Consider the following 27,595-nt stretch of genomic DNA (forward strand, 5'->3'; position numbering starts at 1 on the left):
GGCAATATGCACAGTGAATGTGTATTTCCACTTAAATTAACAAAATACACCTTACTCTATGAGAATTTCATACAAATATTTACAGATGCCCTTATTCATTAACGATTAAATTTTTATAAAAATATCGAAATCACTTTTGTCCATAAAGATACTTGAAATATAAAAATCCAATTAAGTTTTAAAATATTTATTTAAGTATTAAAAATACTGAACAAAAAAAAACAAAATTAATTTAGTTAATAAACAATAATGAATATTCAATTTTAATAACAGTTAACGAATAAGGGCGGAAATCTTAATTTAGATTTACGTAATATTGTCCATAAATTCATAATTATAGAATCGTTAATTATAATATAAGAAATTAATCTGAAACAAACGCGATACCCTGTCTTTGAAGGGAGCTTTCTACCCTCGAATTAACTGAATCAATTTCGCGGACTCTGTACGATGTAGTACAATATACATAAATTGTATAATTTAAATTTTGGTATCGTCATATTAAAAAAAGCTTTGGAATAGTGCATTATACAAATTCGAAGCACGGTAAGGCTTAGCGCTTTAAACATACGTACACAATTTTTAATTGATAACATCCGATAATTGAATTTGAAATTCGTTATTGAATTTGTTTTAATAAATACCTTTGGTGAAAATAGATTTAACATAAATACTATCTAAAAAACAATAGTGACGTTTTTTAAGTAGACACGTTGTGTTTCACACAATCCCGATTAATCATTACATATGTTACTATGTTAATATGTTTAAGATTAAATCATACATATAATATACTTGTTTTACTTTGTTTGCTTGATGTAAGTATTAAGAACATGCAAGTTTTATATTTGTTTAGATTATTATATGTTGAATGTATGTTGGTATCAATGTTGACTAAATATTATGCCGTTTTTAAACCTGAGACGGATCTCTTCATACCTATACACAATTTTTCACAAATTAGATTGAACCTCGATCATAATATTTTCATTATTATTTAATAACTAAATATTCTTTGGTAACTAATATAAAAGTGTATTTAAGCTTATGTTATATTTATTTCTGAAGAATACATATTACCGTAATAAACTATAAAAAAGATAAGATTTTGAATATCGAAATACTCGAAGTTACATGTAAGCGTATAAAGGAAGTTTAATAAACAAAGTATCGTGCTATTATTACATGTTCAGATAAGATCCTAATACCCTAGAATCATATATGCATGACTTTAAAACATGCAATGTGTAACGATCACGTGCATACGACGCCGTAATAAAGTTATTCACTATTGTTCGAGTAATTGTCATATAATCGTTAAACTGTATATTCTTACGTATATATTGTTCAGATAAGCAAGTAAAATATGGGCGTGTTATAAAGTCCTACGTCCCACAAAAAAATGTGTTAAAATTATCGTAATTCATCTTTATGATAATGAATATGGGACCAAATTCCGATACCAGTCATCTGTATCGGTTTGACAAATACGGTAGTTATATTTAAATTGTCTACTTAAAAAACGTCCAATCTTAGGCCCTCATAATACTCTATCTACACAAACATCATTTTTACAGTTCAATATAAATAGGGAACGCTATTTACATTTATAACATTTTTTTTTTATTAAGAAAAATATTTAAGTATGAAAATTCACGTAATAGAGCTGTACAATTTTTTTACCTAAATTACTTACTTAACATTACAGATAGCGCGTTTAATGTAGACACAGAAGCTAAACTTCAATTGAAAGGAAGTGTTTGAACACACTTAGAGTGTGTTGGAGTTTTTGGTGAAATTTTGGATATTATGACTAGAGATCTGGTTCAGTTTCATGCTTATGATGAATTGTTGACTGCAGGCTTAATGACAAACGTTAAGGATGCTGTTCGTAATGATTTGATATCTGAAACAAAAAAGACAATTTAAAGTGACATTAACGCTTCAAAACTCTCGATGAGTAATACACGTTTTAAATGTTAATATTAACACAATCAAGTTCCTGTAAGAAGTTTTAAATTATCTACTTATAGAGTAAATCAAATGAAAGTCTAGCATCGGTTCGGAATGTATAATCTTATACATAAATATATTTTATCTCGGTAGAATCTACATATCTATATGAGAACCGGTATAAACTGGTTCTTATTATTACCCTTACTGGCTATTTTATTTTAAATAAACCTGCCTCGTATATTTTGCATGAGGTAGGATAAATTACAGACTTGTTTAGGTAAGCGCCAGTAAGTAATGCTTTTTTAAGTTTAACTGTCAGTATGAAACCACAAACAAAAAGATCAGTTTGACAATTTTTTGTGAAACATCACGATGGGAATTAACAAAACTAACGAACACAATAAAGAGGTTTACCGATTACCGAAAATGACTGAAGATTACCAATTCTGGCATATATACAACTTCTATAAGTGCAAAGAGAACTTTATCTGTTACCTCTTCACGCTTAACCTGTTAAACCGATTTATTGTGTTCGTAATAAAGAGGTTTACCGATTACCGAAAATGACTGAAGATTACCAATTCTGGATTTTATACAACTTCTATAGGTGCAAAGGGAACTTTATTTGTTACTTCTTCACGCTTAAACTGTTAAACCGATTTATTGTGTTCGTAATAAAGAGGTTTACCGATTACCGAAAATTACTGAAGATTACCAATTCTGGATTCTATACAACTACTATAGGTGCAAAGAGAACTTTATCTGTTACCTCTTCACGCTTAAACTGCTAAACCGATTTAGATGAAATTTGTTATGGATGTTTGAGTCCCAGGAAGGAGGTGATGGTTTGTGCTCTACAGGTAGAGTTTTATAAAGTTAAAGCGGTAGGTTCGGCTAGTAACATTATATATATGGTTTGCTTACCTTTGTTATTATTATTTATGATAAAATTAATTGAGCTAAAGCAGGCATCAGAATCATGGTTACTGCTGAATAAAAATGTGAACCTGAAATGAAAAAATTAAATAGCTATCAATATCGAATAACCAAAAAGGATTAATATAAATGAAATTAAATACTAATTAATATTCAACTCATGTATAATAAATTTAATTTGATTATACCGTTAGGATATTTTGCTTAGACTGTGAAATTTAATCCGCCAGCTTGTCTTTGGCTTAATTACTGCACTAATTGATAAAATAAAATCGACACCGTCAAGAGGATTGTGTAAATAGAGGGTAAGTGTAGGGTTCAACATTAAATATTTGCTAAGAGTTTTCGAACCACTTGCTTAAGATCGTACTTTGTTAGTGATTTAAGAATAAGATCAATTTCGTTCGGTTTATTGCTTGCGACGTACCAAGATTTTGTAAATGGATTTTATTTAAATATATTTTATGAGTCTTTGATCAATTATTGTTTTTTCTTTGTTGATTATTATTTAGTCGTTTATTTTAAGGTGTGGTGTCTTTAACATTTTACTTCTCTTTGAATTAAGCTACTATGATTATTATTATATATAGTTCTCTTATGTATGTACATATATGCTTCGAGGATATTAAAACAGACTGAAAGTCTTCTATGACATAGTTTTATCAACTACATAAATGCTCTATCGTATGTCCGTTATATATTTTATATAACGCAAGTGATATCAAATTGATATTAAATATTATAAAATATCTAATTAAAAAAGAATAAAACATTGATTAATTGTTTCGATACAAAATAATTAAAAAGGGAAAAAAAACTTATGCATATTTTATGAAAAATATGTCTCAAATACACAATAACTTATTTCTTATTAATTTAATTTATTTGAATCACGAATATAGTTGCATTTTCTATCAACAACACGTTATTAAATTGTTTTACTTAAATCATAGCTTACCTTTAGATCCTACAGCAGCTGCTAATTGCATATCAGCAGCGGTCGGCATCTCGGGGGTAGTGCTGATTGGTCCTGTTAAATATATACATATAAATTTTATAATAATTTAAAATATTCTGGCATCATCATCGAATCGTACACATTTAGACACGAAAAAGTATACGAGTGCGATTGAATGAATTAATAAATTTATAGATCATAAAAATCTTACCCAAGTGTGAATAACAATATTGAAACAATCTTAAATTGACTCGACCAATATTATAAAGATAATTCTAGAATCCTTTGCGCTTTCTCTTTACAAAAAAATATGATAATGGTTGTTTGAACGAACATCTTAAAAGTTATTCTTCCCTACTTTTCTATTACCGATTTTTTTACAATGGAGTTAACGAAGCATAAAATTATTCAAGAGGTCCATTGCGGGAATGTTTCTCATCCCTACAGTTTAGATAGCTGTGCATACAAACTTTCCGCTGATAAAAAGCTTAAATGCCCCGCTCACAAATTATACCGCGAAATTGTTATTTCTGTACCCACCCTAAAATATATTTTCATTTCCTTATTCTTTTCAGGCCTACGGCCGCTTTAACGACATTCGTGGACTTATAAAACGGTTAAATTGCTTGTTTTAAATAAATAAACAGCTTTCTATTTATGTCGACGGGGCTTTACATTGCCAGTTTCCGAATTAAAATTTCTGGTTTACCAAGAAAACGGGAAATTATTTTTATGGTATGCTGCAATTGTTAGAAGGTAATGTCAGCAGTTAGAGTAAGATTTTAGTTAAGATTATTTTATCGGTATATTGTACGCCTGTTAACCAACTTTTCAAGGTTTTTATGTATTTTAAAAGTCTTTGAAAATAATTCGAATTTCAATCAATTATTATAATTTTCCATGGAATAACAAACCTGGATAGTAAATAGCCTCTTTCCGGACCGCGTAGTTTGCGAGTGGTATCCGCAAAGTGCAAATGAACTCCGCTGGTGACGGCAAATCAGCATCCAACAGCGTGACCGACGCGACGGCTGAGTACCGTCCATTCACCAACTTAAGACTGTGAGACACGCCGTCTAGTCGCCTATAGAAAATAAATGTTTGTGTAAATTATAGAAATTATATAAAAATTACCCCACACGTATCAAAGTGTAAAATATATTGTACATTAAATATTATCTAAAATCACATATAATAATCAAAATATACTTTTTTTTTGAGTAGGCTTTTACAAACACTTTCGAATTTCGTCATTCAAAAACGTAATTTTATACAACTATTTTAAATCTAAAGATACCACTGCACCGGTTCTTAATAAGTATAAAGATTTTACCGAGGAGAACCGACAAGAAACTCAGTCGGTACTCTTTTCCAACATTTGAAACGTTTCACAGCGAGTACTCCTTCCCAACTTTTGAAATACAACGTTACGTCAGTTAATACAATTACATATATATAATATCCAGTCTGAAAGTAATAGTTCCACTTTTTTGAGCCTTTTTATCCTCTATATAATCTCGTGTTGAATAATATGCCTTATTTATTTAAGGGCTTAAGTCCAAAAGAATCAAATGAAAAGAAGAAACTTTAAAAGAAAGAAAAGAAGAAAGAAGGCTCAAAAGATTTTTACAGTTTGTAGTCAGTTGCACTCTATTTGGTTATAAGAACGTGGCATATATACATTAATGGATTGAACCTTCGACTATATAATACTCACTTGTATATTATTAGCACAAGTCAAGATGTTGTCACTAAACCGTAGACGATCAATGACTGGGCAGATAAATCTGACCGAGCAAAGGGCCAAGAGGCCGGGTAAAAAGGCCAAGCCTCGAGGCCCGTATCCCACTCGGCTCTTTGGCAGAATGTGAGTAACAAATAAATTCTTAGATCAACGTAAGCCTAAATCGTATATGACAACTTTGTAATATAAAATTATTAGGATAAAAATTATTACAAAAACTGCATAAACGAAATAGTAATAATAATATTGGCTTTTGTTATACATAAATATTACCGAGTCGTCCTTTAAATTGAATATATAATGCTTAAAAGAATAAATTGATAAAGCTAGTAAGCCATTTTTAAAACATTTTTTTATGAGGTCAATAATATCGCAAATTCATTATTGATTATTTAATCAAATGAATTGTCCTAAAAAAAATATACACCTTGTCCGAGAAGTAGCTTATTCAAACTCGTTTTTTTTTGTTAATTTAAAATTAAACTATAACAAGAAAATCTCAAATACAGATTACGTACCCTTTAGTAAGCACGAGAGAAGAACCTAAAATAACTACAATTGTTTACAAAATTAAAACAATCCAAGATAAATTTATATTCAATAGAAACGGTTATTTAGCATGAATTCCAATTATGATTATGAAAATCCTTCGACGATACGAAGCCCCGCAATAAAACCACTTGAGGTTTAGGGAAATAGCCTACCAAATATACACCGAAAATATTTTCGGACGTTTGCGCAAAACTTGTAATCAATATCGATTGCCTGTATATGAAAAGGGACCTAAAATTCATGTTTATATACCTAACAGTTTTAACGTTGAATTTATATTTTTCCATATCACATTTTACACTGGTTCCCATTTATCGTGAAAAATCCTATAACCAATATTCAAAAGTAAGGTGGTGTTCACGTCGCTTCATCAAAATTTTATTTCGCCCATTTTTTCACCGAATAGCCCACTTTAGATATTTTATTAAAGATAGAGCATTTTGTAGATGATAGGGACAAGCATATTTCATACAGTAGGTACAGAAAAGTTGGCAGGTAACATCAGGTGTTGAAAGCGACCGGATTTAATCTCAGCCTCCAGAACGTTGCCAAGTTCTTTAGAAATTTATCGTCTATTCAAATTTTTATTGCGAATCACACTCGTGAATGTTCTTTTAGATGATTATAATGATTTAAAGATGCTCCTATTAAAGGGTCTTTGGATTGCCAGGTAAAAATAATCTATTAATGTATTTTATCTTTTCTACATAGAATGCGGCCCAGCCCTCGCATTTGAACCTTGAAGTTGAAATTTCCATTTTCATCTCTTAGTGACCGAAGCGTTGCGAACGGATTAACTATGCGTAATTTCATCACTGGTATTTCACTTATTTATGCATAAAAATATAACAATACCCGTCAATCGGTTCGTAACGAACAAGGAGTATTTAAATATTTCCAGTTTTTTCAAATAATTTACTATCGAAGAATATATTTTACAATCGGTTTTCTATATTAAATTAGTTTATATAATTAAAATACAATTATAATGTTGTAACGTAATAAGTATTATCTTTATAAAATGTGAGTTGAGTCGGTTTGGATTTGAAAGCCCATGATTACTTATAATCTGAAAACTGTTTTAATTATATTAAGTAAAACAAAAATTCATAGAAAAACGACAACCAAAAACTTTGAAGCTATTTTTGGGACAGCGAGTGCGTTTAGAAATATGTTCACTCACCCACGACACAGATGTTTACCTTCCGTTAAAATAAACACGAGTGAACAAAGTATGCTCGCAAATTAGATCATTTATTATTCTTTAACTTGAATATTATTTATATATTCCACACTTCATTAAATTTGGAACTAAATCATGCGACGGCTTCATGAGGGCGTTACACAAAAGCATTTCTGCAATGCGGTGTTACCGTTAGAACTTCATACATCAGACAATGACCATTTAAGCATGACACTTGGCACGCCAGCTGAACTCGTTGCTGACTCCTAAGATCGGTCAAGTAAAACGGGAGTGGGAGGTCGACGTAATTTTGCATCTGCCTTGTCATGTGACTAGCTCCGAAAATTAAAGTGAAATCACGTGAATGGGAGCTGTTTGTGGTTACGTGGCTGCAGTATCTTGCAGCTTAAAATCATATTTCTGTCATGGAATCATCATGGAATTGCGGTGTTATATTTTAGAGATTATAAGTACGATTGAAATAAAAAATAATTTATTTTCTATTTCAATATTTAAAAGGTGTCTAAATAAAAGGAGGTGTCTAAATAAAAAATAATAAATTTTATTAAACAAAAGTTGTTTTCACAGTATCGACATAGTAAAAACAAAAGGCTGTTCAGAGTAAGTTCATTGCGTCGTATGTATTTTAACACAATAATTTTTAAGTTTTTGCCATTTTTTTTGCCAAATTTACTTTATAATGGAAAATTTTGCCTTATAACTTTTACCTCAAAAAATATTTATAAGACGTCTATTACTTGTTGCGAATCATTGTCTGATTGATAGACTTTTTTATGGTATTGGTAGGCGGACGGACAAATGATAGTAAATATTCATCACCGCGCCTAGACATTGGCGCTGTAAGAAACATTCCCTACATCGCAAATGCTATCTCAAATTATAGTTCAATGAACATTTTCATTTGCAATGTCAATATTACTACTACTATATCACTAAAACATTAACTGATGAATTTACTGATATTTGTTTGAGTATAAGCCGAACCACTAAGGGAGCTTGGTTAATGAAATCCTCTATTATTTACTCGAATAATACAATAACTTTGACGAAAGGCCTATTCATAGAATAACGGCTCATTTCTCGCTCGAATTTCAATACTAAATAATAGACATTTTTAATAAAATATTTGTCAGTGTTGCTTTCAGAACCAAAATGAAAATAAACATTTTTTTTTTTTATATTTATTTAATAAACATTTTCACGAAAACTAAATATCATTATTAAAGCAGCTATTTGTATGGTCTGAATACGTTTCTAACCTTAAAAACGACGTACGGACTTTGTACGACTATTAAGTAAAAAAATGAAGATGATAAAATAATAAAAAAAATCTCTACCGACAAAGCATTGTAAGAAACTTCATATCATTAATTTATTTAACGCAATTTTAGCTTGGGGAATTGTCGATTATTTTGATATTCACCAAAGAATATTTGCGAAAACGTGTAATTATAAGGTCAGACTTTATATCGCATACTCGAAATAATAGAGTACAAACACACTTTTTCGAATATGTCTGTTGATATTGTCAAATGAAGTCTAATAGGTAAAACTTTTTAGGTCTAGTTAGTATATTCTTTAAATATTTTTATTTGAAATATGACTGTACATGTATTTATTATACATAAAAGTTGCAGCATGTAAGTGTTCCAATTGGTCGATAAATGATTTTGGAAACACACACTCTGATATTTCAAACACGAGATGAATTATAAAGACAAATTAAGAACAAGTAAATTCCGTGGTGCTTGCTTGGGTTTGAATCAATTGAAGCTGTAACCATAAGACTCACGTATTCTAATTTAAGTGCCAAAATATCGATCAAATGAATTAATTCAAACTGTACCCTAACTTTGATATGAATATTGTTGATAAGGGCATCAAAAGTTGAACAAACCCAATTGTATCCAGACCATTTTTTATAATTTGAAGCCATAAGGATGCGCAGAAAACACATATAGCACAGCACGTCACGCTCAGCGGACCGCATCGCTGAATCATTTCCGTAAGGAATCTCTAGCGAATGCGGTCACGCGCTCGCTCGCGGTCGACTGATTTCGTGAGCTAATAAGCGGCACGCTTTTTAATTGAATATAAAATATATGTTTTTTAACGTTCGTATTTTTAGGAAGATTTATACAAAAATTACTTGAGACATTACCTGAGTGTCGAAATTGATATAATTAATATGTAATAAAATTATTTAATGCTTTCTTGGTTAGCCTATCTAGTTGTCGCTGATTATGATTATTATTAATGCGACACGAATCAGTATATATGTGAACACAATGCATACCAATCCGCTTAAATTTTAAACAACGTTAATGAATTAAATTTATTTGTGGCACGGTATACCGTTAAAAACGACCGCTAAATATAGGAAAATCCGAATTGAACGGTATTAACAGACAATATTTTAACAGTAAATTGCCAATTGAAAACAAAATATTCGAATGCTGCTCTAAATTGATAATATACCTACATATAACGATGTTCCAACTGATTGTAGAATATATTAAGCATTTCAAGCGACAAAATTGAAAGAGCTACATGATACTGATTTATCAATATATATCTAATAGGGTAAAGCATTTAAAAAAGTGAGTACAATATGGTAACGAATCTGAGTATTATAAAAGTTTTTTTTTTTATTGGAACAAAGGTCCGCTAAAATTTCGTAATAAAAATAATTGATTTTTATTATGAAATTGTAGAGGACTCATGTGCTGATTAGTTCTATTGATTAATAAACCCAGCTGAGCACATGGTTACCCAAACCTTCGAAATAACTTCCTTAAAAGGTTGAAAAAAGTATCGCACATCTACTAGGGTCCAAGCTTGCTTCAAAACAGGCAGACAGACAGTAGATTTATTTTAATATAAGGTGGGTCGTTTATTATGTTTATATCATAATATCAAATTAACGTTTTTCCTAAAGCGTATAAATTATTTTAACACGATTAAGTGTAGCTTCTCCCCTCTCAAATTTGTTTGAGTGCTTCCATAATATGTTATAAGAAGTATTTTCTGCCGGCCATCTGGCGAGACGTTGGCGATTTTTTGTTTTTCTTTTATTTTATTATGTTAGTAAAAAACATCACTAATAAAGACAACGTTTTAGTGATCAAAGACTTATTATAGTTTCATACGACAATGGACTCTTGCTTGAGGAAACTATCTACAATATTATTTCGATTCGCTTTTTAAATAAACAACGAAATTAATTAACATTCAAACTGATTATAATATACAAATAACCAGAAAATAACTAAATATCACTTTATAAATAAAAAAAAAAAAAAATCTTTAATATTACTTTGAAATTAGAATTATTATCAATTCATGGAAATTACATAAAACCCTGGATTTAATTATAGATGTTTTTGTTAATTGAAAACAAAATTAACATATATTTTTAAATAAAAAATAGTAACAACAATATTTTAACCTGTTGCTTGTAAAAGTGATACGTCTTAAATATATATACAAATTAAATAATTTAAGTTCTAACCTTACATAAAAATAAAAACAAATGTTTCGTTCGTTCCGTATGTTACTATACAATTCATTTGATTCACTTGAAACTTTATTCTTTTTACCAACAGCTTAAAGATTTTCGGCATCAAGTAGACGACGAGCGAGTCATATCGCAAAAAATAAAATAAAGAGACATTTTAATGCACACCGGACATATAAAGGATTTTTTTCTTACCTCTCCGGCGTTGCTAGTGTCAGGTTCGGCGCAGGGAATGCACCTTCCGCTGCGCAGATGACGTTCACAGTGTCATCATCAGTCTTGTTCTGGATCAGGCGGAAGTTCGTCTCCGGTACTGTAATGAGACACTTGTTAGGATGCATGTTGCATAATTTTAGAGGCTTACTTCCCGGAACATAATATTATATAGAATAGAGCTTGTTATACATGTTTTGAATTTATTTTTCGAACATACATAATTAGCTACTAGATATAATATAATAAATTACCTAAACCTGCGGGTTTACCCACAAGACATTTATAAAACTTTACCTATATAGCACACAAACCGTCACCTATCATTTTACCTCCTAGATAGGTGAATTAAATAACGTAGCCTTTGTACTTTTCTGGGACTCAAACTATCTCTATACCAATTTTACCTACTAAAGTGTAAAGCGCTTTAAGCGTGAAGAGCAAACAGTCAGAGTTACTTATTATTTTGAAATGCGTATTAAAAATGAGTATTAAACGACTATTTTAATAAAGAATAAGTAGTGATTAGTGTTCTTCTAGGAATTAAAACATATATAATCAATAAATACTTGTTATATGAGTAGGTACGAGATGCTAAAGGAAAACAAACTTTCAAAGTAGGTTGGTTTGTATACATAATAATATTATGGTTTATGTTAAAAAGAAACGAAGTAATATTAATTTTCTTTATATTTATTAAATAGTAGCTTTGCTCGGTATAAAGAATATAAAAAAGGGGGAAGGATCAGTGGAATTCCAAAAATTAATAGAGCTTAATCCATAGGATCATTCCGCGTTATTAGTCATAGTTTTCACGTTATTGACGAACAAATTAAAACAAAAAAACATTACAGACATTAGATATAGAGATTTTTTATTTTCATGTTATAAGTACTTACAGATATCAAGACGATAATTAAATAATACTATTCGAATTTAAATATGCTAATCTACTTTACTTTACTATACTTTACTTTACTATAGATAAAAATAACAAGTTTTAAAAACAAAGCGAAAAAATATTCAAAGACAATTTGATATTCACATCTTATGGGCGATAGAAACATTTAGGTTCCGTCGTAAAATAGAGGGGAGCAGGAAAAAGGATCGGAATAAGTTATCCGAGTACATTAGACGTAATGAGGAAATTTGGGGAATGTGACTTCTAACTGCCCACAGTAAATTATAATAATGATAAGTCCCTATTCAGGTTAAAAGGAAGAATTTGATATAAACATTGTTTTTTGATATTTTGACTATGTAAATTAAGTAGGTAACAGGTATGGGCCTGTAAATACTTAACCCACCGCTGGCTTTCTCTTTATTTAAGAAAAGTTTGGAATATATTCATGTAGATATCACAATGTTTTCTTTGACTTTTAAGCTTAAGATTAATTGTTATAAACTCAAATCAAACATTAAAGTGACAGGCGGATGTACCCTCGGATGTACCCTCTATCTTTATTTCGTTAAATCTTTTATAATTTAGAAATAAAATTTGTATGATATTTTTACGTTATCCTCAATATACAAATTTTGATATCATAAAAAAAATGTTTTAAATATTAAATTAAATTATTAATCTAGTCACCGTTTCATTTAAATCAGACCGCTTGCATAGGTACCTTCATTTGAAATACAAAATAATATTGTATTTTTTTTTAATAATCTTTACTAATATTATATTTTTGAAATTAACTCGCTTCTATCTGTCTGTCAGTTGCTCTTTATGAAGTTTTTTATGTAGCAAGCTGAACTCAAAGGAAAACTATTCTACTTTTTCTGCCTAACACCTAATAACCAACCCCTCAAACTTGTAATTAAGTATATTATAGTGTAATAATTTATAATTTATCGTGTTATTTTCTATAAATAAACATAATAATATACCTACACAATGAAGATGGCGATGTTATAGTTGTTTCATTGGTTAAGTCCAGTTAAAGGAATCAGGTGTTACTTTAAAATACCCTGTGTATGTACCTTTGACAACGTACATGCAATTTTGCACGATCATTTGTATACTATATAAGACATGAAATTATAACAAACTTACTTTAGCATCTGTAATGTTAGTTGGGATACTCCATTTAAATGATCTTGAAGAACAAAATTAAAGTAGTGCGCTTGGAGATAAATCTCAATAGTGGATTGGCGCGTTGACATTAATTTATCCTATCTCACCAATCAGAGCGCAGTGGGCGGACACGATGCGTCTGCGCAGGTAGAGACTTAGGCGGAGCCAAATTATATGATTTAACAACACCGGCACATATTGTTTCTTCAAAAAACAAATCAAATATTACATTTTATAATAAGAATACAAGAGTTCTACTAACTAGATTTAACTAATCGATAGATGTTTTGGAAAGGGAGGCGCATCTATCTGTCTATTTGGCATATAAGCTCATTATCAAAGTATAAAAAATATATAAACAGCAATTGGTCGAAAATAACGTTTTTATATCGTGTCATATTGTAATGCAAAAAGCGAATGAAGTTTTAAAGGCTAAAACGGCATATTGGGATACGTGACCGCTTATATTCCGAACAAGAGCTCATTCGGACTCAAAGTCGTTATGTTATATTAAAAAAGGATTGGTAATAAATTTGCTCGTTAAGACTATAAGTAGTTACTTAGGTACCAACTTAAACAAAAGCAACAAATAATTACATTCATATACTATAGGTACTCGTTAATATGATAAAAATTAAAGTAGTTAAAAACATGACGATTCAAAAGTGCTCTGATGAGGGAATATAGATTATTTTGTTTTTGATTATAAATATCTAGAATTTTAAATTGCTTTTTACGAACTTTGTTGTTTCGTATGGAGTTATATTATATCCAAAACATATCTAATCTTTTAATATATTTATTAATAAGCGTGGGCAGAACGCCGCGCCCACGCGCCGTGATTGGTCCAAGTTGAGAATTGGAACATTCCGTGAGTAATCTCCGTTGGATACGGTCAAGTGTTCACAAAACTTTCACAAATGGTTTTCCATGCGGCTTTATAGTTTTATTTGATTCCAATTTATAACATCTATACGAAGTATTTGTCAAATAGACCAAAATGTTGTTATTTACAAGAACCAGTCGACATCTTTCTCTAAATATATAGCGATACGCTTCAGCGCCATCTTGTAGTGAGTTACAAACAAGTGGGTAGTATAAAACGTTTGTCCTTGAAATCATACGTGCAATCATAGAAATGAACTTTCACAGTACCTAAATAAAAAAAAAAAAATTGTGGTAAAATTTTGTCGATGTCTATTAATATTAAACAGATATGTACGAAAAGTAATTTGTTTTATATGATTTTTTTTGTGAGCAGCTAAAGAGCTGCTGAGATAGGATAGGCTTGGTGAGATAGGATAAATTAATGTCAATGTCAACGTTGACTAACTTAAAGAAGTTTGAAGATACCTAAGTCACTTATAATATATGTCTTTAATTCAAAGATATTCAAATTTCGTCACAGCTACTTGAACTAAGTAGGTATACAATATATTACAAATTAAACGATATGAGAGTTTAAATTGAACTAAACCTGCGTGGGTGGGTTGACTTTTTTATGATATCAGTAAGCGGACGAGCAAATGAGCCACCTGATGGTAAGTGGTCACCACCGCCCATAGACAATGGCGTTGTAAGAAATATTAATCATTCCTTACATCACCAATGAGCCACCAACCTTGGGAACTAAGATGTTACGTCCCTTGTACCTGTAGTCACACTGGCTCACTCACCCTTCAAACCGGAACACAACAACACTGAGTAGGCACTGCTGTTTGGCGGTAGAATATCTGATAAGTGGGTGGTACCTACCTACCCAGACGGGCTTGCACAAAGCCCTACCACCAAGTGAACTACATCAACTTTAAAGTTTTGTATTGGTATGTTGGTATATAAAAAATGTGATATGTTTATTAAATGTTTATAAACGAAATGATAAACGAATAAAAAAAAATTGTATAAAAATAGTAACTAGCTATTATATATTATTAAAAATAAAAAAAAAAACATCTACCTACCTATCTCAATGTTATTCGGTATGTAATAAGATCTCACTGATGTTGGTATTTTGTATTATTACAAAATACCAACATCAACATATTCAGATTATTCTGAATATAATCACTTAAATATCACACACTAAGAATGAGAATAACAAACATTTTCACCATTTACCTATTCCATATTAACCTAGTATAACATTTTACTTCAAATATTAAATACCTTTTCCATGAAAGTACGTTCATAAATCTTTAAGCTGTCTGAAAGTCTCCTGGACGAAAAGTCAACGTATGCAATGTTGCCATCGTGAACGAAATTCCCAATAAATTTTGATATATACCTAAGTATATTTTATCATTAAAAATATTAGACATAATGAATTTATGATGAAGATTAAGAATTTTGCTGAGAAATTTCTTGCGTAAAAGGAAGATAGATAGATCCTTAATAACAAAGGTTAAAAAATAAAATAAAAAACACCGGTCAGGTGCGAGTCTATAAAAACGGCAAAAAATCATGTCATCATCGTGTCAATCATCATGTGTATTTGTTATTATAGCGGCAACAGAAATACATCATCTGTGCAAATTTCAACTGTCTAACTATAACGGTAATGTTGTCTTAGATTTTCGCGATTATTACACATTGAAATAAAACTAGTTTTTAACGGATTTAATCGCGTATATTAATTATTTTAACATCCCGACGTTTCGAGCACTTTGCAGTGTTCTGCAGTGTACAGTCTGCCCGTGACCACGAACTAGTTTTATTTCAACTATAACGGTTCTTGAGATATAGCCCGGTGACAGACAGACAGACGAACGGACGAACGGACGGACGGACGGACGGAAGAACGAACGGACGGACGGACGGAAGAACGAACGGACGGACGGACGGACGGACGGACGGACGGACGGACGGACGGACGGATAGACGGACGGACGGATAGACGGACGGACGGACGGACGGATAGACGGACGGACGGATAGACGGACGGACGGACGGAGAGCGGAGTTTTAGTAATAGTGTCACCTTTTACCCTTTAGGCACGGTACACTAAAAAGAGCAATAAAATAAATTCAATACGAAATGAAACAAACGAATACAGAATATACAGAACTAAAACAGCTTTTACTTGATTTTAATGATGTTTACTCGCATCTCGTCTAATGTCAAGTAGTTATAAGTTTCACAATCATAGTACCTACAGCTTAAACAGGAAATTTTGTATAAAACGAAAAAGAATGAGCCCGAAAAATATTACTAGATTTAAATTTACATAATAGTATTGGAAAAAATATAGCCTTCAGGTCACGGTTTTAATTTGAGTATACGTTACCGGCTGCTAATATTTTTAAAACAGCTACAGATAAACGGTCGAGTGAGTTCGTTTGCGTCTGAATGATTTTAATAAATTGAAAGCTGCCTTAAAAAAATGCAAAATTTTAACCCAAATAATTCATTCAAGAATGTAGTCATAATTTTATTAATGTTGTTAGCTCACACAGTAAGTCTATCGTAAGTCAAACTATATCATAGAATATTTATTAATTGATAAACTTTAATAATATTTTACTTATCCGTTAAATTTCTACTATATATGTTATATATATGAAACTATGCTCATACTACTATATTGTTACATATTTTTAGAGAGATTATTCTTGATGGACTGTTTCGGCTTTAAAGTCTATGGAAACAAAATAAAATAATAATAAAAATTGCTCGATAATTTTTCATATGACTTAACTATATTATGTATATTTAAATAATATAAAATATCCGGTACGCTACGGTTTATGTTATGTTATGTTTAGTATCGATTTTTACAGCATATGTTTTCGAAAACCTTTTTACCGACGGTTTCATTTTATTAACGCATACAACTTGTAAACTATAATAGACTATAGGTACCTGTTTTGAAGTAATTATATACTGCATTCAATGATTTACATATCAAAGGTATTATTAGTTTTTGCGTGAATGTAGGTACAAAGACTATATACCTACTGCTTTATAAATATCAAACGATCAAACGAAGAGCCAACTTAAAATACGTTTTTGAATGTTATATTAATGGACAGTGCAGATTCAGTGAAGTGCTTTCGAAATTTCAGTATCTGTGACTCATTATGAATCACTTATTTAAATTAATTCCACTAGATAAAATAGAATATCAATTTGAACGACGAAATGGGAACGTTACCATTTTATCCGTTTCATAATTTTAATAATGCTGCTTATTAGAGTGCTTAAATTATAAGTGTCGTTAACATAAAAACGCATGTTATTGTTCCGATATATTTAGCTACCCACCTAGTTGTGTATTTTTGCCTCTAATGCTACATTAAAATCGTCAACGATGCTTGCGCTAAGGAAGACGGAATTGTTACTCTAGATTTGGTTAGCTACTCTTATAGCGTTGCTTGGAGCAATCTAGTCCGGATGACGCATAATTATATATTTAATTATATTACAGCTGAGCTTCTATTTCTCGGAAGACGAAAATAACTTCTGGGAGAAAAAGATTTTTAAATATAAACTATACTGAAAAAGTTTATTTCAAAATGTAGGTATATCTTGTAATCTTATGATCGCAAACGCGATGAAAATAATGAGCCATTTGTTTCATTGACCAGAAGCCTTACAACTGTTCTGCATAAAAAGAGATACCCGCTGTATAGATACTCGTAAGTGTGCGATCAACAGATGCTGGCTTACGATATTTTGTAGTGTCTTAAAAAAACCTACAGGAAGTAGTATAAGGAAAGGGAAGTGGTGAGAATATGTTGAAAGCGTCAGTTGTCTTTGTTTTGTTGATGAAGTTTGAAACAAACTATGAGACGGTGTAATTAATTTGTGAATTAAATGGGTATATTCCTATCTATTCTTAAAATGCTTTCAAGCATTATTTCTTTTATGTTGTATTCGACAAAAATAAATAGATAACCTCAGATAAATCATGTGAGAAATAAGAATATAATAATAATAACACTGATATATGGTTAATCTACTAACGTTTATAGCACTTCAATTACCTATTTATTGCATTCTTAATGATATTTCTTATGCTATTATTGTAGTATTTAAAATGATAATTTTTAGACAAAATGACTAATTTTGGCTTAGATTTTATTTGATAAACTTTATTTTCAAAATCAATTGTAATTTTATTTTATGACAACTAAGACTCCTATAAAATGACTATTTTAAGTAGAAGATGAAACATTCGAATATCTCGAATCTACCATAAAACACATAAAATATTACAGAAGCCATAAAAAAACACTCACCGAAAACAATCATTTGTTTTGTCCTTGAATCTTCCTCCATAAATGTCGACACGACACATGTGTAGTCGCCCGAAATGTCCGTGTTCGGTTTCACTATACGAAGCGCCCTATGCATTTTTAAAGGATCATTTGAAGCTCGATACGTCAAATCGACTCGACCTCGCAATATTCCCATATCCTGAGGTTTCTGTGACGCAATCCATTGATACACAGGCCTCGCTTTGTTCTTGAAGAACCATTTCACTACTAACCCTGAAGTATTATTACCGTATGTATAATCACAGTCTAATATAACGGCGTCTTGTACACCGTATTGAATTATTTCTGGTACCACAACTTTCACTATCTTCACAGCATTGAGTCCTGTAACAAAAGAGATTTCATTGTTTAGTTCGAACTCTGATTCAATGGTACCCAAAAGTTAAAGTTTCGAGAGTTGCTGTCCTTAAGTAATATTATTTCTAATGTATCTTTATTTTGACTCAGTGTTCTTTAACGACTTGTACACAACTTGATGTGAATATATTTTATTTCAGATAAATAGGCAAGTGACGAAGAGAAACTATTTATATTCTTGAAACCAAGAAGAAATACTTCAAACTAACAACTAAATCTTAAGCTTATATTCTCATTGAAAAACAAAGTACAAAACATAATTTTAGTTCACTACTAAACCTTTATATATTTATACGATATGATTATAGGTCTAATGTTTATTTTGTAAATAACATTGATTTACAATATTCCCTTTTCGTGTAAACAAAAACAATTCCACGTGACCGGCAGCACATTAATGGAAGTGTCAATAATAATAGGGAAATTCAATATTGACATCAACACGGCATCAGAACTTTCCCCAATATGGTAAACAGTTTAATGTTCATCTAAATCAAAATGGTTTTATACGATGATTCGATTTAAAGCATGGGCGTGTAAAATTACGCGAAATCATTATTAATTTAACAAACAATATTTGAAAGACATTTTTAAGATTATAATATCAAAATGTACTTTAGCTAAGTAGGCTAAGTACATGCACGTTTGAACTTTGTATCGACGTTTTATAAGTTCATAGTACTCGTGTATTCTTAAAGCTACAAACTTATATATGGATATTTAAAATGAAGTTTTGCCGTATTTTGGGGATTCAAGATATTAAATAAATTAAAAAGTCACATCAACAAATACTCCCTAGAGTAATACATCTTAATAATAGATATGTCTATTAGTTTAACGGTTCGTTTTCTCCAGTAACATTCTGTTTAGGTAGATAGAATTTCAACTTCAGCACATTAACATAGAGTGTTCCAAAGTTTTCTAGTTTACAGTCAAATATGGCTTACACCTAATCTGCAGCCGTGAGTCTTCCTGAGGCATTAATATTTATGCAATTCTCGAGTCAATATTGTTGAAAGCTGATTTAAATTCATCCTCGATTCTACTTAAAAGTGAATGCGATATAAAAATTCAGGCTACATTTAAAATTAAATCAATGGATATCCGAAATGACAAAGTGAAAATAGATTTGAGTATCAGATGATGAATTGATGAATGAATATTTTTGGAAGCGCTTGTCAACTACGTGATTTAACTGACAAGTTGTCACTCATAGTACTTTTTTATTTTGGCCATTTAATATTTTAAAAAATAAAGCAATTTTAATCCACTTTAGTGCATATGTTTAGGTACTTTATTATAAAATAGATCTTCAAATAAACTAAATATAGTCTTTATACAAAGCCAACTCTGCGTGAACGTAACGATTTATTCATTATTAATACTAAGTTTATTATCGAAGATACCTGCTGACTGCTAAGCACAAGCTTTTGTTACTAGTATTCCTAATAAAATAGAAATATAATTAACAGTACGACTACGTTCATGTCAAAAATCTGCTGAAATATATCAGAGAGGATCTCAAGAGCTCTTGTAGTTCAGAATCCGCACTAACGAGCGAGTCTGTCATATTTAGATAAATCTTCCGGTCAGCAGACGTGAATAGTCAGATATGTGGCTCGTATAAGCCGTTGTTATAACATGATTGTGTCAGCATCTCGTCGAGTGTCACGTGTCAAGTGCTTAGAAAAATCCAGCGGGAATACTTTTCCAGTGGGAATTGTTGAATTTTCACAATTTCTCGACATGTATCTTATAAGCGCCAGAGCTGCTTGACTGTCCACTTGGATTCTTATGCTTAGATATTTTTATATATTTCCAGAAGTACGTTCTAAATTTAAAAATATAATACATACGCAGCCGAAAACGATATGTTTATTAAAATTAGAGTCAGTTTGAAATTAATTTTAACTTTTTCTCAAATGATGAGATAAGTAAAAATTCTAGGTTTACCGATCCGATACCGATAGGATTATTATTAATTTAAACTATTTAAATTTAAGTAAATGGAAATATTCCCAAATTAACACTTAAAATAATAACAAAACTAAACCTTATGGTAACCGTAGAATGCTTTCTATTACGTGAAACCGGCTACGCTTGTAATATTTAGCGTACGTCGAAGTCAGTATACATTACCAGGTGTGCATGTTGCATGAGTTCTCAAAGCGGTTTACAACACGCAATGTGTGTATTTACTGGCAATTTACCGGCATCAACCGGGGTGCGGTAAGTCCGGTAGTGAGGGTTTGGTTTAAGATTACAACGTCCTGCTGTCTAAGATAAGGCATGCATATGAACCCTTGAAATTAGGAGTGCGAGGATTCACTACTGTTATGTAGACAATAGCTTCCTCAAAGCGGTTATCAGGTGTATTATGAAACGTTAAGGCATAGTTCGCAGAATACTGAATTAAAATTTACTTCAAACATTCTACGTGAAGAATATTTAGTTAAAATTTTTTTTTAATAAAATAACCCGAGTAGAAATTAAAAATAAATGTATGTTTATTTCTAATATAGGGAATATTTTTTTCTAGAACTTGTGAGCTTATTGTTTCTACATCACCGTCGAAAATAGGAAAAGGGTGAGCTAAATAAAAATGACTTATCCAAAATACCAACAAATAACGCGATGGGGGCACGAGCGTCATATTATTTTTTAATTTGATTCCGTAACCCTGGCAGACCCTTCGATGTTATTTATATTTAATTCCGTCTGAGCGCCCAAAGATGAAGAAAAAAGAACATTTAGGTAAGTCTTGTATATTGAAATCCCATTGCGAACCCTTTTATATGACTTCATTAATTAATAATGTTTGACTTTTAAAGAGAACAGTTAGTTTTAAATATCACTTGTGTTCATAATAATATTCTTTTGTTATTAAAATTAGACTGTTGTGGGGTTTATTTAAAAAAAAAAGTCTTTTAGTTCCAGCTTTTAATATCTATCACCAGACTGAATTCAGTTATTATGTATTTATCCATGAATAATATAAAGTTGTAGTTTTGTATATAAAGTAATTCAATTAATATTAATTGAATTTCAGGTTATATAACCTCTTTGAACATCAGTAGTAGAGTAGTGATACTGAAATTCCGTTTTTTCGGAAAGTCAAAAATCGATTTGAATTAAATCCCATTCTTTGAGAAGTTCCAGAATAGTTTAGAACAAATCAAGCGATTAGTTTTACTAAAAAGGATTCAATTACAAGAACCAGAAGCTTTCGGTCGTATATTTCGTTTTATCAAACACTTGAATATCTTTCATGATTAGGTACCACCCACTCAACATAATATATTCTACTGCCAAATAGAAATGCTTAGTATTATTGTGTTCAGGTTTGATGGGTTAGTGAGCCAGTACAATTAAAGCTCTCACGGTGTCAATGTCAATAAGCAGTTCTCATTATTTACCATTATCGGGTGGTCCATTTGTTCGTTCGCCAACCCACGTGTCACAAAAAGTAATACGATTTTGTTTAGGTGTCAAGTAATATATTTTACTTACAGGGTATTACAGAGACCTATCTCTGTAAACCTATCTATTGCATAAAAGTAATTTTAACTTATACGAAAACCAATCAATTTTCCATAATTGAAAGAAAACAATTGCCTGAATCTGGTCAAAGGTCAAAGAATTGTGCGCTTCCATATTCCATATTACGGCTTATGAAAGTAAACAATGTGAAGTCCAAAGAAAATTGAAATCTTATGAATAATTAGTTTATTTTTTATATAATTAATTGGACCAAATTTTGACATATATAATCTTTGTCGCTACAGTTCGATACATTCTGTATTAAAGAACGAGTGATCAATCATTATTTCATTATTTCTAAAAGAAATAAATTCTTATAAGACTTAAGATCCAATTTCTCGTTTGACTGTCTGCCACAACCCTTACTTTGCTTCACATTTCCAAGAGCGTAGTAGCGAAAGGTCGCGATATATTATTTCCCTGCGGAAACCCCAGGGTTGCCCAGTAGCTATTAATAACGGCTTTTCTTTGCCAGAGCTACATGCATCTGACAGTAACGATCGCACTTTTACTCTGTCATTTATCGTGTCGACCGCCTTTATTATTTAAATTTCGTCCCAATTTTTACACAAATTTAAATTTTTAACGTAGTTCCCCTTTTTACGCATCAATTAACCGAATCATGCAAATAAGCATTTTTTACTTACAACGTTGATTTTATTTAATAAGGTTTATGTATATTTTTCTTTTTACCTTTGTTGGTTTTGAGGCTTTGTTGAAATTTGACTGACTCATGTCTAAATGAAATGCTTTAAGTGTTAAACAGAATGCTTATATTTTGATCAAAAATCTGTCTAAATTATTTAAGACGTGGAAAAATTAAGAACACATTGTGTACCTGAGTAAAAAGACTTATCCTTCGATAAAAAAAAATAATTCACTAATAACATTCATTTTATGATTAACGTCATAAATTTAGTAACTTTTTCTCCAACGTATAATAACCACATTATCATCGATACGCAAATATTTTAAAACACGAAAAATTATACATATAAATTATTTCGCCCCAATCAAACCACTGCATATTTGTGGAATAAATCCATTAATGAAGCCTTATTAAAAAGTGGAACATTCGCTTTTCTTTATTATAATTATAATGCAATAAAAGCGTTTTCCTCGTTACGACAGTATTTATCTCGACAGATAATGGAGTCGAGACAACAAGGAAATGCCACACGAGAAATATCTTCATCTCGTAATGAACGCTGATGTTTCCTTACCATTATTTTATTATTTCCGTTTTATATCGTTCATTTCGAAGTAAATTGCTAAGCTATATTTTTTTTTTACAATGCTATTAGAACGAATTTGAATAGTTTTTCCTTTGTATCATTTATTGTTTCTTGTACAACATTTTCTTAGTTGGTTTGTTGGTATCGTCTTCACTTAAGTCGACCCTGCATCACGAAATTTTGCATATGTGTTGTCAGAGCTACAGAAAAGGGCATTAGGTAACAGCTGTGACTCCCCCCGCACGGCAATGCTGTTGACGAATACTAGTATAAAATAAAATGGATTTATCTTGTTCAATTAAATGGTTAACAGATTTGGAGCACATTGGAATTATAAGAACTACTTCTGACATTGTCAATGTTTTTCCAATTATTACAACCACTGTCCCAACTGTCCCTTGTTAAAGCATGGTTGCTTTTCCCTTGATCATACCAGAACATAGTAATATAATCATTGCGGTTTTACAGTTTACGTACTGTTAAATAAACAGCACCTAAACTAATGCTCCGAAACCTTAACATACCTTATATCTTTATATATAATCGTTACCAGGCAATAAGCCACATGAATGATTTTATAACAATAAAAAACAAGTATCTAATTAAGTACATCGATATTCATTCTACTTTCAATAGTTTCAACTTGAACAATTTGAATTTCCACAAATAGTTCGTTTTAATAAATCTAACAGAGCAACTTCGCTATTGGGTACAATTGTTGCTATACTAAAGTACTTAGAGTTCGATTCACAGAATTTCAACCCCGAAAGTTGTTTCGAATGAAATTTTGCTTTTACAAGTTGACTCGTAAATCTTCGGTCGCTCGACCGGAGGTTATTTTATTAATTTTTAACTTTTTCTACCAATAAATTATTTGTTTTCAACAGCAGAGTTTTCATATTTCTGGTGTTGAAATGTCACATATATCAAAATATTTATAATTATATTAAAATATTATTTTTCTTTTATAATTAGTAATAATTTTTGTGCGTTTTAATTTCATTATTTTCCATTCATTAGTTGAGTGACGTGCCACATCAGTACCACATGAAGTGTATTAAATTGAGAAGTTAGGACAATAAACTCGGTAATAATATTCAAAATTAATTTCAGTACATTAAGCAATTACGATTTAATTTTAGCATTAACGATTATTATATTTGCGTATCACGATTAAAATGCACCTTGGAAAAGCACCAATCAGTTAATCCTTTTTAATTCGAGCGTTTATCTGTTGCCATGCGGTCTTAGTAACAATAATCAATGGATCAGTAACATTTATTTAATTATTATAAAGTAGTTGTTCACTCAAATTCTAAGCTATTCCTAAAAGACTTTTGTGAGAAGGACATATCTTATAATAACTTAAATATATATAAACTTATATTAACTAATTAATATTGAAACGAAGTACATTTTGTTGTTTGTATGTAGTGGTCGGGGCGTATAAAAGACGACCATGAATATCCAATTTAAAAAATATATAAACAAATAGTGATTTTATTCTTGAGATGATATTTGTAAGAATTTTTTTCAGCAAATTGCAACCATGTGAAGCCAGTCGGGTTAGGTTAGTACGTAGTTAATTTTTTTCACACATACAAACATAAACTAAGATGTTCGTATAAAACTAACACTTTATTTGACACTCAAAGATATTTGGTTGAAAAAATTATGTTTAGTATTTATTATTTTAATTTAATTTATTGTTTATTTTTGTATTCAAACGATATTCGATCGTAGTCAGTTAACTAAAGCTATTATGTCAGAATAAAAACAAAATACGATCGTGAAATGTCAGAAATTAATATGCAACATTGATTACCATTATTAATATTACTCATATCGAACACTTCAAAGCCAAACAAGGATGTCTTTCAAAACTTCATATGTTCATTAAAAAAACAGTTGATTGCAATGGGTATATGTTTTTGTTCAAAATAGTTTCACGAAGGAGAAAATGATTTTTGTTTTAGTTAATTAAAAGCGAAAACGCGAGTAAAACAAAGTAGCGCTTTATAACACAAAATATCGTTGTTTCTGGGATGAAAACGAGCGTCGAATGTAGGTCATTCCGTCCTGAAGTAACTTACAAAGATATAAGGTTTTGGTCCAAGTTGAAAAATAAAGTATTTTAAAGGTTCAAAAAAGTAAGTATTTTCACTGATGATCATTTTTTTGTAATTTCATTTATGTGTGATTAGCTATGAACTTAGCCGATAGATCAATTAATTTTTTCAAGCTTGGATGCTTTGAATAGTCTGTCCGTATATATATATATTTATAGCGTACATAACTTCAATTAAACACAAATATTATGTTTATATTGATTTTATATGAAGTGTATATTTTAAAGGCTGCGATCTTTAATGTAAATCAAATATTATTTGCTTATATGTAAATATTGTGGTTGTAGTAAGTACTAAAATATAATTATTACACGAATAAATTAAATCAAACGCTGATATTTAACTTTTTTTTATAATGATTTAATTATTTTATGCACTAATAGATCCTAACTCAATTCAATCGACTTAACTCAACATAATTTTTACTCGTTTCACCCAAAAAGTGGTTAAAATTAAGTTGCAAGATTCGACCCACAAAACTAACAGAGTTCAAACTCGTAAAAGGTGAATCTTTCACGAGCTTTGTGTAACATACTTTCAGTGTTTTGATTCTAATCAAATTGAAAGTTGATCACGTAGGTTTATATATTTATAAACGCTATTAAAATTATAAGTCACGTACACGAATTTTCGAGTTTTTTCTTAATTTAAATGGTTAGATAATCTATTAAATAGTTCACTACCGCCAATAGACACTGCAAGAAATATTAACTTTTCATTTCATTTTCAAAGCACTAACAACCTCGGGAACTAAGATGCTTTTTCCCTTGTGTCTGTAGTTACACTGACAAACACATCCTTTACGCCCAAACACAATAATATTAAGTAGTACTATTTATGTGTAGAATATTTGTTGAGTGGTAGGTACTGTCTGAGTAGCTCAAAGTAACGCTATAAGTAACATTAAGTTTAAAGACTTTTTTTTTGAAATACGTTCCGCCTATTACTTAAGTCCAGCACTAAAAACTACGCGGCGTGTAATTTTCTTGTGATCTCGAAATGCTCTCGGCCCCGTTCCGCTTGCATTTGACTTTGTTATTATCTATTTGCACTTTTTACCTTATTATAAAGCAGTATTTCGTCCCGAAAATTTGTACGAAAAATACGAATTTCCTCGAAAAATTCACAAACCTCTAAAACATAATAATATATAATGAGTATCTTTTAAAATGGTAATTTTGTAAATATTTTACACGCGCAGCTCAAAAAGTTATCATTACCTGCATAAAAAATATAATTATTATTTTCATAAAAGCTAATTAAGTCATAACAAAACGAATTTAAATTACAAGTTATTAATGAGATATTAACTTAGTGATCATAAAATATTTAAATAAAACATACAATGAAAAAACTGACTTACTTTTTAACAGAAATCTCGCGATTAATATTCTCTCATTGTAGACTTCAATAAATTTTCATAACATCATTTTATCTTCGATGTATTTGATATTTCCTGTATTATAAATTACAATAACAGGCAAATATGTATATCGGAACATTTCGTACACAAATTTGTCTCTTTGTAAATCTGCATCGTATTTGCAATGGAAACAAAGATTCTATTTGCATGATTACTATTCCCTCCATTTGTTTATGATGAGGCGAATGGATACGTTACACTAGTCAAAGTATTCACAAATGATGCAAGCAATAACGGGCCTTATAACATTTTGATTAGGTCCCTAATCGCACGAAACTTTTGAAATATGCAGGTGCCCCTATAATGTTTAATGCTCGGGGCTTCGACTGCTTGCCAAGACAAATTTATTTATTTAAGTCCACCTCTTCGCCAGTGACTGGCTTTACTGTTGTTTAATATAACAAAAGGAAAATGAGTTTCTGAAAATGGTTCTGTAAATATTACCACAAAAGCAGATGAGATTTTATATAAAGATATA

General features: G+C 30.6%; 1 protein-coding gene across 1 annotated transcript in view; it reads right to left on the minus strand.

Moving 5' to 3' along the window:
- Positions 1-242: 242 nt before the first annotated feature.
- The window catches only part of LOC125077609, a 70,456-nt gene continuing 43,103 nt past the window's right edge, over positions 243-27,595 (minus strand). The window contains exons 2-7 of the mRNA XM_047689582.1: positions 18,395-18,757; positions 11,063-11,180; positions 4,765-4,934; positions 3,851-3,922; positions 2,881-2,963; positions 243-1,906 (exon numbers count right to left, since the gene is read on the minus strand). Of these exons, the coding sequence (XP_047545538.1) occupies positions 2,896-2,963; positions 3,851-3,922; positions 4,765-4,934; positions 11,063-11,180; positions 18,395-18,757 (791 nt within the window). The 3' untranslated portion in view covers positions 243-1,906; positions 2,881-2,895. The remainder of the gene's footprint in view (positions 1,907-2,880; positions 2,964-3,850; positions 3,923-4,764; positions 4,935-11,062; positions 11,181-18,394; positions 18,758-27,595) is intronic.

Source organism: Vanessa atalanta, chromosome 4, assembly GCF_905147765.1.
Source record: "Vanessa atalanta chromosome 4, ilVanAtal1.2, whole genome shotgun sequence".
In the NCBI taxonomy this organism is placed as follows: Eukaryota; Metazoa; Arthropoda; class Insecta; order Lepidoptera; family Nymphalidae; genus Vanessa; species Vanessa atalanta.